This window comes from Alexandromys fortis, unplaced genomic scaffold, assembly GCF_014885135.2.
Source record: "Alexandromys fortis isolate MF-2015 unplaced genomic scaffold, M_Fortis_MF-2015_v1.1 scaffold_62, whole genome shotgun sequence".
Lineage (NCBI taxonomy): Eukaryota > Metazoa > Chordata > Mammalia > Rodentia > Cricetidae > Alexandromys > Alexandromys fortis.
This window is the reverse complement of record NW_026067942.1, coordinates 6,299,199-6,313,070: the sequence shown is the minus strand read 5'-3', so window position 1 is coordinate 6,313,070 and position 13,872 is coordinate 6,299,199. Positions and strand designations below refer to the sequence as shown.

General features: G+C 50.8%; 1 protein-coding gene across 1 annotated transcript in view; it reads left to right on the top strand.

The window, feature by feature from the left end:
• Nucleotides 1–4,943: 4,943 nt before the first annotated feature.
• Atf3 (activating transcription factor 3) overlaps nt 4,944–13,872 on the top strand; it is a 12,824-nt gene continuing 3,895 nt past the window's right edge. The window contains exons 1-2 of the mRNA XM_050148227.1: nt 4,944–5,183; nt 10,900–11,143. Coding sequence (XP_050004184.1) covers nt 10,904–11,143 — 240 coding nt within the window. The 5' untranslated portion in view covers nt 4,944–5,183; nt 10,900–10,903. The remainder of the gene's footprint in view (nt 5,184–10,899; nt 11,144–13,872) is intronic.

Sequence of the window (13,872 nt, the reverse complement as noted above, 5' to 3'; positions counted from 1 at the left end):
TCTGTGAAACATCCGTGTGTGTGCTCTGTCTTACGATGAAAGGAACACAGTTTTAAGAAGAAAAAATTAATGGTAATAAATGCTGTGTACTATTACTATCCAGTAATGAGCAAAGGAACAGGTCTGAAGGCTGCAAATGTAAAACCACAACTATATCTTAAAACCATACGTATGTGGGGAAAAGCCAGAAAGTTACGTCAAAATAGTGATATTTGCCTTTCCCCTAATTCTCACAATGGCAAAAATAGTATTGTAAGAAATAATAATTAAAAAAAAGCCTGCTTTTGTTTTTAGGGGCAGAATCTTGCTGTGGAGCCCAGGCTGGTCTCCAACTGCTATGCATCCTAAGGTGGCCTCAGACATTCTGCCTTCTCTCTCAGCCCCCACACGTGTTGGGATGACAAGCGTGCACTGCCAAGTCCAGCTATAAACCTGCCAGTATGGTTTCTGAAACTATTTTCAGCCCACTTCCACATCTATTCTATCATGATCCTTATACCAATACTTTAAAGGGGGTTAATGTTAATCATTTTGTAGACTGGTAAGCTGAGGTGGTGTTGTTTATGGCCTGCAGAGTCGCCCAGTTGCTGGGGGTCAACCTCTGGGCAGTCCTCAGACCGATTATGTCCTGCTAACACTGGAGCTTCTGTGACTTCATCTCAGGTTTCTAGAGTCCTAGGATTGGTTTCTTTTAAGTGGGAATAGCTGCTTCCTAGATTTGACCCTGTGGTCCAAAGTTCATGTCTATATACAAGATGCCCTCAAAAGATGCAACCCCTGCCTCCGTGCCATGGTGAGTGCCCCTCTAGAAATGTTCAAAGTGAAGCGGGCAAGAGAGGGCAGGCTGTCTGAGAAACAGATCTAATAGCACATCTCAGCCATCTCTCTAGAGAAGTGGGACTACAAAATAGGCCAGTCCTTCCACGCAACAGTTCTCCCCAGAGCCAGCTGTTTTGACCCTCAGAAGTCTGCATGGCAGTTGGGTGACTTTTGGGAAGAGTCTCCATTCAGGACCCTACTAGGCCACCCTAGGGACCTCCGTAACAAAAACATGGAAACCCCAAAAGAGGGCCTACCTTTCTCAAGAGTAAAAAGGCAGAACTAGAGAGGGCATTGGAATCCCCAGCCCAGGCTGACCCGGCCCCGGCCAGCCCAGGGTGCTTTGCCACCATTTGCCACCATCACCTAGCATCAGTCTCTGATTAGTTGTGGGGGGAAGGGACGGGGTGGGGGAGACACGCTTACTCCTGCTGTTTTGGGGGGAAGGAGGATCTCATCCAAGCCCCCCTTTCATGATTATCATCCTGGGTGTTGCCAGATTCATCCTCAGCTTCTCACTGATGAAGGGGAAAGAGGGTACCCCAGAAAGCCTTCCTGACCCACAGTTAAAGACTCTGATTGTGTGCTTCATTCTCCGTGGGTCTTTTTTATTCAGTGCGGGGTACACTTAAACCTGGAGACGAAATGAGTGGGACGACCCAGGGGACATGGCTGCTAAGTGCAGCATCCACAATCCAACCAGGGCCTCCCACAGTTCAGCTCCCACTGTGAGCTGCCTTTTTCCATAAGGATGAACTTTTAGAGACTTAAATTAGTAGTTCCCACATTCAACTTGGACAAGAGCACGGGCTTGGAAAAAAAATCTACCCCTCTCCTTTCCAAGGTGAAGAGTTGGGGTCAAGACCTGAACGCAGACAGGCCAGCCATCAACTCAAGTTGTCTCAGAGGCATTAACTTCTTTCTAGAGTTCTCTGAGCAAACACAGCCAGCCTCGGAGTCTGAAGAACACAGTTATGGAGGCAGAGGAATGTGGAAAGGGATCGCCCACTGAACTGCAAAAACCTTTAAATATCTCTGAACTTTTCCTTTTCTGCTTTTGGCTCCTTGCAATGTTTTTGTGTTTAGTTTTGGTTGCCACGAGGGGACTGTTTTTAGCTGCCTGGCTCCTTCCCCTCCCCTTTTAATTTTCCCTCTTCCTTTGGTACACGCTCCGGCTTGAAATCTCCAATTCTTATCTCACTCAGCAAAACAGACCGGAGTTGATTTGCATAGGGCTCCCCGGGCGGTTTTCTGGCCCACAACATTCAAGTTTCCGCATAACCCTCTTTGACTGAGGATTAACCCCTAAACCACGCTACAGGGTTTACTGCTCCGACCGGAGAAGCATTCTTTTGCCCTTGTGTCGGAAATCGATTTGGGTGCCAGAGCTTTTCTTGCCCCTCTGCGTGGTGCTACCCGTGCTTAGGGGGAGAGTGCGCGCGCTAGACACTAGTGGCCTTAAGTCAGGGTAAACTGAGGCGCGAGGGCACTCGGATATTGACGACTTCCTTTGACCCAGATCTTTCCGTTTTTCTCAGACGCTTACGATTCACCTGGGAGCCTAGAGGACCGAGACAGGCAGAAAGTGGCTTTTGTTTACCCCCGATAGGAGTTTCATTCAAGTTGGGTGTAGGGAGGCGGACTTCTCCCTGGAGATTCTGATAGCTTTTAGAGTTTCAGTTGGAGAGGGAGGCGGAGGAGGGTAAACAACTGAGAGCATTTCTACCCAGGTGCGACTTGGAGATGGAACGCTAATGATTAGAATGGAAGAAAGACGGCGGTGGGGTGGGGGCCCCGCGGTAATGACAAGGTGCCCTGGACGTTCAGCGCACCTCTGTCCACGACACCGCCACAGTTCCTAGGGTGCTGGTGTTGTTGCTTGGGTTCTTAAGACCCTCGGACGGGACCGACCTCTGCAGATCTGGCTCGGGAATTAATGGCACCGCAGTTTAATCTGTAAAACAGTTAAAGAGTTCTGTAGGGGTTCACAGTGGCTTCATGTGTTCCCCCCTAACTCCTTGTCTCGCTGTACAGTGGTGGTGTTTATTCCAGAGCAGTCTGTACGAAGATGGGACAGATAAGTGGAGATCCCAAATGACTTTCATTTCTAGGCACCTGGCATTCTTCGGTGTTGTGCAGACACGCCCGAGGTTTACCTGCCTGCAGGTCGGCAGAAGGGCGGGCCGTGGAGGTGTGGAGCAGGGCGTGGGCGTGGGAGATGGAGGGTGTGGCCCCGAGTGCCGTTACCAAGGCAAAAACCAAAGCAAAACACCCGCCCGGCGCTTCCCGCGCGACGCTACTGCAATCGCGTCAGATCCTGGCAGGATCTACGAGGATCCCCGGGATGGAACCACCTCAGGCTTCCCCAGCTGGCGGGGGCGGAGAGACTTCAGGGGCCTCCCTGAAGGGCAGGGGCCTGTGAAGGGCGAGGCTCTGGCTTGGACTGGGGGAACCCGTGTACATAGAACTTGATTGTGTCCCAAGTGTCTGCCTCAAGGGACATCAGAACATCAGTTCCTTAAGGTGTAATGCCGGTGTGTGTGTGTGTGTGTGTGTGTGTGTGTGTGTGTGTGTGTGAGAGAGAGAGAGAGAGAGAGAGAGAGAGAGAGAGAGAGAGAGAGAGAGAGAGAGACTGAGACCTTCCCTTAGACCAGAACAGTTTAGGTGGCAGGTGCTACGGGGCAGAGGAACCGGGATAATTCCGCTTCTTACCCCCAAACTACCGCTCTGACTTTCTGCTTGCCTTCCCCTCTAAGGCAGGTGTTAGCAGGTGCCTCTGTCTTTACGTTCCGACGTCCTGCCCCACTTGTGCGCCCAAAGGCTTCCCGGGCAGGTGTGTGAGTCTCGGGCCGCATTCGTGAGCACTTTTAGCCCTTGATGAGCTATGGAGACCCTCCCGGGGTCTTGCGCACAGTTGAGACCATTGGAATTACTGGATCAGAACTTGGAAACTGTTTTCAAGATTCAAACCCAGTTCTGCTGAGGCCTCGGCTTGAACCCTACGTCTAGTCTTTCCAGCCACCAGACTTGAGGGCAGAGGGCCCCACGTACCGACTTTAAGTGGTACGTGCTCAGTCCGGGCGGCCAGGCTCCAGCACAGCTGTCTGTTCCTGCAGACAGACACTGGAAACCTGGAGACGGTTTTTCTCTAAATATTTCCTCACATCCAGGCGAGCCCCCGCCCCAACCTCTGCCAAGACCAGGCACGTGGAGATCAAAGCGTCCTATTGCCTGGACTCCCTGATCGGTCTTTTCCGCAGCCCTTCTTAGACTTGCGCTGGGTAGCCTCCGATCGCTCCAGACTTTTCCTCTTTCTACACTCTTGCTTTCGCCGAGAATTCCCTGTTCAAATTCCCTGTTCAAATGTTTTGTGGTTGTTATTAAAAACCTAAAACCAAACTGACAGCGTCTTATCACTAGCATCTCCAGTTCCTAGCGAGTCCGGAGGCCCCCGGGGGCCGCGGGCTTGGGAGAAAGAGGCCGGCCGATCGTCTGCGTTAACACACGGCCGCTATTGGGGCCCACGACGGCGGAGGTCACACTGGCGGGTAGGCGGGTAACGGTTTGGATTCACCGGAGGGTAACTTTGGGCACCTCCTTCACGCGGGAGATTGTCACCGCTGCCTCTTCCCTACCCCCTCCTTGAGCAAAGCCGCTGGCCAGAGAAGGCGCTTTTTCCTGAAGTTTTAGAAAAAATGACCACGCATTTTTTGAGAAAGGTCGTGCCCGCTTCCCAGCCTCACCTAGTCTGGGCCACCGCCAGGTCCCGCCTCCCGAGCACCCCTCCCCCCCCCCATTCCCCAACCTAGCGGAGGGAGAGATGCCAGGGCGGTGGAGTCATGCCGCTGGCTTGGGCACCATTGGCTCATGCCTGGAACACGCAGCGGCGAATACGCACACCTGGCGGTGCGCCCGGGCGACTCCGGGCCTGATATGGAGAAAGAGGGCGGGCGTGTGTGTGTGTCCCGGGCGTGCAAGGCGCGCTGGACGCTCGGTGACCGCCCCTTCTCGCACTTGCATCACCAACTCCGCGGTCTCCACCCACCTTTAGCCCCGCCCTCGGCCTCCTCTACCCCTGCTCTGGCCGGCTCTCCCTGGAAGCTATTAATAGCATTACGTCAGCCTGGCTTTGGTAACCTGGAGTTAAGCTAGCCTTGTCAGGACCAGAGCTATAAAAGGGGTGATGCAACGCGCTCCCAGCCACAGTCTCACTCAGCGAGGCTCGCTGGGCACGGTGCTTTCCCCGCGGAGCTTGCCGGCCAGCCCGCGCTCCAGCAGAGTCCTTGGTGCTCGCCCGTCGGCGGGACAGACCGCCCGCCTCTGGCCGCCCTCTGGACCCTGGCCGCCCCGAACGGAGACTGGAGGTGAGTATTAGAGCCATGCGGTGGAGAGCCGCCCTCCCCTTCTCATCTCCCCTCTGGTGACCAGTCCCGGGACCCCTGAGCCACCCGGGACTCGAGTCCTAGTCTCCCGCGCCACACTCGCTCGGCTGAACCCCTTGGCGCTGCCGCTCCGAGCTGGGGCAAAATTTCTAGAAAAGTGAAAGAACAAACTTTCTCTTCTGAGGCGTGAAAGATGCCCATGGACGGAGGAGATTGCGCGCTCTCAGCCTTCAGCTAGGACAGGTCGTCTGGGTGGGTGTTGGGTGTTGGTGCGCAGGGGTGACCCACGCTCTCTGGATCGCGGTCCACTCCGTCCCTCACTTGGTGTCCGGACGCCGGAGCCGAGATGCGCGGTGGCGGCAGCTGAAGGGAGCGCCGGTCCCAGTACCGAGCGAAATGAATGGGGAAGGGACGCTCGGTCCGAGGTCCCGGCGCAGCCGCTGGAGGTCGCCTTGCGCTCCCTGGAGCTGAGCTCTAGGCGGCAGGACAGCGTAGAGATCTTGAGCGAAAGTGAGTTGGGATTAATTTAGGCGGCGAGCGCCGGTGTCGCGCTGTCCCAGCGCGGACTCCGGAGAGGTCTCGGCACCGCTAAGTCGAGCGGCGAGCGGCAGGGTTTGGGACGTCAGCTCCAACCTCTCTCGCTGTTTTTGATTCTCTGTGGCTCTGACTTTCTTTTAACCGGTTCTTGGATTTCTTTGCTTTGTGTAATCGAAGAGAACCGCGGGGACCGGATCGAACGGGTGGAGGGACCAGGTAGTGGAACTACTTGACTTGACAAATTGTGTGTGTGTGTGTGTGTGTGTGTGTGTGTGTGTGTGTTGGGGTTGTTGTTTTGTATTCTTGAGACAGCCTCACCTTGTAATCCAGACTGTCCTTAAACTCCTGGTGATTCTCCTGCCCAACTTCCCAAGTGCTGAGATGACAGGCCGCCTCTCTACCTGTGCTGGAGCCCTGTGCTGTGTGGTTTACATGGCCAGGTTTTGGCGGAAAGTTTTCAGTTTTTAGAGTGAAACAGACGAAATAAAAAGCGCCAGGAAGGGGTCTTGAGCGAGAGCTTGGCTCTCCACCGCGTGTCCCCGAGACGGGAAGGGAAGGGGCTTCACTGTCCATCCTTTCTCCTGTTTTTCTCCCCTTGGTGGGTTCTCTGCTCTGACCCCTCTCCCATTTTAAAATTTTCCTCCTAGCCACTTTATTTTCCTTAATTTCATTATTGTAGATCGCAGGCTTCCTTATAAGTCAAAGGAGTTGCCAAGCCCAATCAACTTAAAAGTTTTATTCTGCCCTTCACCTTGTTTGTTTTGAGACGGGGTCTCCCTGTGTAACCCAAGCTTGCTTCAAACTCACGGCAATCCTTCAGCCTCAGTTCCCAAGTGCTGGGATTACAGGCATGTGTCACCAGGAGAGCACATGTTTTGCATGTAGCATTTGTTGTGGGATAATGTTTCCACATACAGGCTCTTGCCTTGGGAGCGGTTGCCGTTGTTTCTGAGGTTTCAGAGGTTGCTGACAGACCTGCGGCTATCCAAATCCCTTCTCTCCACACGGCTTTCTTCTGTGACCCCTTCCTATCTTCTGTCAAAGCCTCCTCACGATATGAGTCTCTTGAGCCCTCAGCTGCTACCTGGTTGGCAGCTCTGCCTGTGGTTTCTTTCTTGAACTGATGGGCCCTTGTGGTTGTGCAGAGGGTGGCTTCAGCAGCCTGGCTGGACCGGACCACCCTCCAGCTCTGTGAGTTTAGGCAAGCTTCTTTCCTTCCTGGACCCCAGTTTACTAAATGACAAAATAAGGATCTGATCTAGACCATTCTAAGGCTGGGTACTTTTAGCCAGAGTCTGTGATTCCTTAAGGAACTGGCTCCAGGGTAACCCAGCCAGGGAAGAAGGGACATAGCCAGGACACCACAGAAACTTCAGGAGAAAATGGTTTCTTCTGTGGAAACTCACAATCTCTGAATAACACAACAGTTATGGAGAAGTGCTGATGTCAGCAAACAGTGGAGTGGAAGTCTCAGGACCGTGGAGCAGTTGTGACAGGCTGACCTGAAATTCTCGAGGGTTCCAGTTCATTCCTGATGGTCAGAACTAATCAGCTTCCCCGAAGGGAGGTGGAGTCAGAATGCTTGTGTGGGTGTCAGCCTCTTGTGTTTTCAAGTGTGTGCGTGTGTGATGAGTTCTTTCCCGCAGCCCAGGGAGGGAACTGGCAACCTCAGCCACAATTTTCAGATAGGAACTGAAGGTCAGAGAGCCTCTGGCTCCTGAGTTGGTGCTCAGCTAGTGAGGGCAGACACAGACCTGAAGCCCAGCCTTGCACCTCCAGCCTGCCAACAGGAGAAAGAATAGGATGTGGAGAGTCAGGGGAAGGTGGCTACCTTCTCCCAACTGGCAGGTCTGGCTGACAGATGGCTCAGTGGAAGGAAGTGGAAATCAAAAGTGAAATTTCAAAGCCTTGGAGAAAAATTCTAGGAGTTAAACTTCCAGTTAAATAATTAAGTTTCACTTTCTTGAAAATGATGAAATTGCCAGCGGTATGACATGATTCTGATTGGAAGTCAGGAAGCAGGATGCGAGTCCTGAAGCAAAAAGAAGATTTATGATTGGTCTGGAGAGTTAACTCAGCTCTCCCCTCTCAGATGCGGGCTGTGTTAGAGGGCTTCCACTCTTGAAAACTAGCTGAAGTTTTAGACTTTGTTTCCCTGGAGGGCACAGCCTGACTCTAGGCTGAATCTCTGGAGACTATACAAGACGACCAGATCTTTACAGATGAAGCCACTTGGTTATCAGAAAGGCTGTCTTACAGCTTTACAACATGTTTGTGTCCCCAAGTAAGCCCCACCCCCAGCTTTTCACAAAAACATTCCATACTACTGACATTCCTTGGTTTCTTCCTGTCTTTACTCTTAAGTCCAAAGGGTTCATTAAGAAACTCAACCACTGTGGCTCAAACTAGTGATGACCCATCTAGTCGTGTAAATGAAGTCCAGGCCAGCGGCAGCTCTGAATCCCATCCCTTAACTGGTTGTTTTGTTTTGTTTTGGAGTAAAATTGGAAAGGAAGGGGAAATGAGGGTGCTTGGGAGGATGTTGAGCCTCTGACTTCAGAAGCCAGAGAAACAGCCCCCAGTCACAAGATTCCAGGATTCCATGAAGAGGACCTTCAGTTCTCAGGCCTGCTGCACGGGAGAGAATTGTATGCATTTCTTGAGTTCTTCTGACTTGTGGAGGGCAGTATTTGCTGGTCTGGAATTTCTACCTCCACTCATGGACCTTAGACCTCTAGGGCCAGGGACCCTCAGGAGGAGCTTTTAGCATCAAAGGTGAGCAGACCCCCCACCAAGTCTCCACTAGAGAGCAGCCATCCCTTTGTGCCGGATCCTGAGAGACCCAGCGTAGCTCCTGGTGGCGTATTTTCCAAGGCACCATCTTGTATTTCCTAAGCCCCTCAGACCACTCTTGGGGGGACAGGGTACTTGTTACCGGCCTACCTTTAGGTTGGAGAAAGAAACCACTGGGGGGTACAGTCACAATATATAACTAAGTGGTCTTTAAATCTTGATTTTTTTTTAAATCCTAGTTTGGGAATTTTATGTCTAAAACAGCCCATTTAAACTTACACCTGGATGTAGGCAGTAGCCAAGTCTGTACCTGATAGGAAAAGACCAGCAATTTCTTGAGCAGAGTTAAGGGGTTCCGTAGAAATCTTTGCTTAGTCGTACCCCCACCCCCACCCACCCACCCACACTGTTTCTGTTCCTGCCTTCCCGTCTGCTTCCACTCCCCCACAAACTTTTGCTCTGTTTTTGTTGTTGTTTTAGTTCAATGAAGTATAATATTTGGGTATGTAGCATATAAATTAAGGCCATGAGTTCTGAAGTCAAGAAAACCAAATCCCGGTGCCTGATACTATCCCATGTTAATGTGATATGTCTAAATCTTGGTTAACTCATGTGTAAAATGGGACCTGGTTTTACAGCACTAGGTTCCCACAAGGCTCAAAAGAGACAAGATATATAGTTTTTTTTCCTGTAATGTTAGAGGTTTGCCAAAAGGCTTCCTGCGCTCTGGGTCTTGACTGGTGACCACTGTAGTGAACACAGCCGCTCTGTCCTTGCTCCTGTTTTGGGAAGGGTGGGAGTCACAGCTGCGTGAGTTCTAGCTACAGACTAAGGGTAATTTTCTAGATCGCACTGCCCTTGATTTTCCTGTGTTGCCCTTGTGGCCTATAGAACGACAAAGCCATTTGGTACGGCCACCTCGTCCCTACCTTGTTTATGCAGCTGTCCAACTGGTCAGCAGGCAGCGTGGCCTCTGTGGAACCTGGCTGTGGGGCAGAGCATCAGTGGTTTGCTGGCTCAGGAGAGTCCTCAGCCAGTTTCCAGATGAAGACTGAGTCTCACAGAGCTGAATGGCCTGCTCTTTTGTGACCAGACCCATTCCAGGTCCTCTCTGCCACTACTGCAAGCCTCTTTCCTCGTACCTTAGAGCTAACAGCACCCCCATAAGCACGGTCTTCCCCCTCTTCCTTGCTTGACTTACTCTGAAGTCTTCTGCTTTGCCAGCCTTCTCGTTGAGAAGGGGCTCCTTGTTCCCAAAGGACCCAAGTCCCCGCCTTTACCACCCCCTGCCAAGGACTGGGGTGAAGAAACACACCCAGCTTCCTGTGGTAGAAACTTCCGGCACAGAGTTGTGGAATTTAAGGCCCCCACTTCCCGCTTTTATCTCAGCTCCCTAGCAGATTCGCCTTGATTTCACAAATCTTCCCAGTTTCTTTTTGAAAAGGAGACTGACAACGGGATTTCAGATGGCACTGGTTTTTGTTTTTTAATGTTTTTTCTCTTTGGTGGGGGGGACTGATATCACATTTGCATAATCTGCATACAAGACAAACTAATAGAAGAGCCTGAAAAGTCATCCCTCTTAGACTTTAGTCATCTTTGAGCTGCGTGTTTTAAGAATATTTTACTCACAATGAGGACAGCATGTAAAAACAAACAAACAAACAACTTTTTGATGTTTTGTTAGCTTTAGTTAGCATTGCTTGCATGAGCGTGGGTGTTGGGTTAGTTATAGAACAAGGACAACTGAGCTGTGACTACACCACTGAATAAAGTGGCCCCTTTCACCTGCAGGGGTTCACTGCTGTCGCTCCTCTGTTAGCGTTGGGACCTCAAGCTGCCCTCCCTAATCCATGCTGGGATGTTGATAGGCTCCATCTTACAGTGTCCTCTGCAGGCTGAGTGGAGCAGCCATGTCTTGTCCACAGCTCTCTCCCCATCTTCCTGCTTCTACAGCAGCCCCCTGAGCCGTGAGCACGGGTGTGTGTGTGGGAGAGAAAGAGAGAGAGAGAGAGAGAGAGAGAGAGAGAGAGAGAGAGAGAGAGAGAGAGAGAGCGCATCTGTTTAGAACAGCACTTTTGCCCAGTTATGACTCTCTGCAGAAACTGCTGCCTGCAGGACAGCACTGGTCCCTTGGTATGAGCATAAACACCTAAGAGGCAGTTTGACAGCATGTAACCTAGCAAAACAGTGGTAAATATGTTCCAGTCTTTTCTCCAGCCACAGGCAAGAGAGGAGCATGAAATGAAAACAAGCCAAAAGCCCAAAGGCTGATGGGACTTTGTTCTGGGGTGGGCTGTTCTTCGGCGTGGTTGGATCCCATGCCCCAGGACCCCTAAAGTAGTTTGGGCTTAATTTTTTCTTTCAGCAAAATGATGCTTCAACATCCAGGCCAGGTCTCTGCCTCAGAAGTCAGTGCATCTGCCATTGTCCCCTGCCTCTCACCTCCTGGGTCGCTGGTATTTGAGGATTTTGCTAACCTGACACCCTTTGTCAAGGAAGAGCTGAGGTTCGCCATCCAGAATAAGCACCTCTGCCACCGGATGTCTTCTGCGCTGGAGTCAGTGACCATCAACAACAGACCTCTGGAGCTTGCGGTCACCAAAGCTGAGGTGCGTCCTGCCAACTCAGGTCCTTCCTTTCAGCACACATTTATCACACACACAGTGAGCACATGCAGAAGGCTAGATCCAGGGGTAAAAATCAACAAAGGCACTGCCCCGGGGGAGCCTAAATTCTAATGTCTAAAGATAATGGAATAATGACTAGAATACACAAATGAGCAGATAGAGTGTGGTGTGTGTGTGTGTGTGTGTTCCAGACACAGAACAGGAGGATCAAGAGAGCAGTGAGCTTGAGGTCACTCTGAGACACATCAAGAAGAGAGAGAGAGAGAGAGAGAGAGAGAGAGAGAGAGAGAGGTGCACGCGCACAAAGGGATGACTCAGCAGTTAAGAGCACTTGCTGCTCCTGCAGAGGACACGGGTTCAATTCCCAGGAACCACATTCATGGTGGCTCACTGTTGTATGTAACTCCAGTTTCAGGGGCTCCAATATCCTCTTCTGGCCTCTGCACAACAATTATGTATGTCACACATACATAAATACACACAAACACTAATACATGCATAATAAAAAATTAATCCTTTTTTTAAAAAAAACAGCTGAAGCGGGGGACAGAGAAGCAAGCAACTGTACAAATGTGAGCACACATGCAGGCAAAGGCTCAAACACATACAATAAACAAAGGGGTTCAGAGAATAAGTAGAGGCAACGTTGTCATTTTAAATTAGGAGACCAGGGAAAGCATCACTAGTCTTGGCCTTTGACCTAGGACTTGAGGAGAGGGAGTCCTGTGGGAAGGGCACTCCCTAAGGGGCCCTCCCTGCATGCAGGTGAAGGTCCAGGCTAGGCCAGTGCTGAAATGGGATGGCTTCTGGATCTAACGTGGGTCAGGACTTGGACTGTGGGAGGCCAGGTGGGGTGAGAATAGAAGCTGTATCTTCGGAAGGTATCCACCAGGAAGTGCAGATATGAGCTGGGAACTCAGGGCCAGAGACACAGAACTGGGAATCGTCAAGCTATGGACGGCCCTTGAAGCTGTGACTTTAGTGAGGCCACTTTCTGTGTGGAGACTTCCTGGAGAAGTGGGCATGATGGTGGCTTTCTCCTCCAGGACCCAGGGACCAGGAGGTTAGCCCCGCCCTTCCTGGCAGCACCACTCACAGACGGCATACCAGATGTTTGCCCTGGACTCACACCCACTCACACACATGAACTGTTCTCTGTTGAGAAACCATCCCATAAGACACCTGGGATAATAGACGTGGCTATTGAACCGTGGTTGCTGGTGACTCTGCCGCGTCAAGAACGTCAGAGATGAACTCTGGTGACTTCGTTAGCCTTTCTCGGTTGGGAATATTTCAGGCTTACTTAATCTGTGGCCACAGCCCTGGGTCAAAGGGCAGAAACTGGCTCAAAAGCTGTGCGTTTCGAACGGAGGCTAAGGACAAGGGTCATAGCTCAGCCGTGACCGTAAGACCTTGGGTTTGGGTTTGATCCCTCGCGCTGGGGGCAAAAGACTGGGTTTTCCTGCCAAGGACTGACATTTGTGGAAGGTCTGAGGGGAACCTGGCTCACAGCATCCAACGAATGGGAACAGGCGTTATTTATGATGCTGTTGCCATGGATGCCATTGGGGGTATTAACTGTGCTCCCAGCTAACTCAGGAGGTCAGAGAGGGCACCACAAAATAGCTGCAGGTATCCAGTCCAGTCTTGGATAGTGCAGGTTAGAGCCTGGGATATTCTGTGAGGGTTTATTTTCTTCTAACGATATAGTTTGAAATAATGACATACAGTTATAGGAAAAAATGGAGAAGGGAGGCAAGACAGACAGGCGGATGGACTGAGGAGGAGAAAGAGTGATGAAGAAGTGATGGATGCTCCCTGGCCACTCCAGCCTCTAGGGGAAAGGGCATATTTATAAAATAGTCTTTTTCCCAGTTCTGAATTACAGCGATCAATTTAAATATCAAAATCTTACTTCAAAATCCAAATAATTTTTAAAGTAGTCTCAACTTTAATTTACCATATTTCCAGTAAAATTCATTTCTATGGGTTTTTTGATTTCCATGATTCATTCTTGGTTTTAAATTTTTATTCATATTTCATGTGTGTGTGTTGTCTGCAAGAACGTATTGCACTGTGTACATGCCTGGTTCCCACGGAGGCCAGAAGAGGGTTTTGGGTTCCCTGGAACCAGAATTATTGTTGTGAGCCACCATATAAGTGCTGAGAACCAAACCCAAATTCTCTGTGAAAGCAGCAAGTACTCTTAACCACTGAGCTGTCTCTCTGCACACCCACCAGTGCATGCATGCATGTGCATGTACGTGTGTACATGGTTTTTATATTTACTGGGTCTGTGGCCCTGAGACATGAAAGAAATTCCTCTTCCATTGTTCTCCCTTGAGCTTGGCTTCTCTAGGTTGTGAGATCTTCATCTCCGTCCACAGCCAGTATCTTCTGATCCAAAAGAATAGGAAAAAGTCTGGAGTGGGGTCAGTCATGGCCTCCTGAAGCTGACAGGGTCTGACATTGACCAGGCCACCATGAAAGTTCATCCTTGCTGGGCTTTGGCCTTAAGCAGAGTTCAGAGCTTGGAAGTGGTCCCTGCTCATCAGCCCATAGACTTAATTGGGTCTGGATGGACATCCATAAAGGGACTGGACCATGCTCCCTAAGAATTGACAGGGCTCTGTTCTCTGAAAGCCCCAGTGTTGACTCAGAATGAGGCACAGGAAATAGTATGATTTGCTGGCTGAATCAACAGGTGGTTC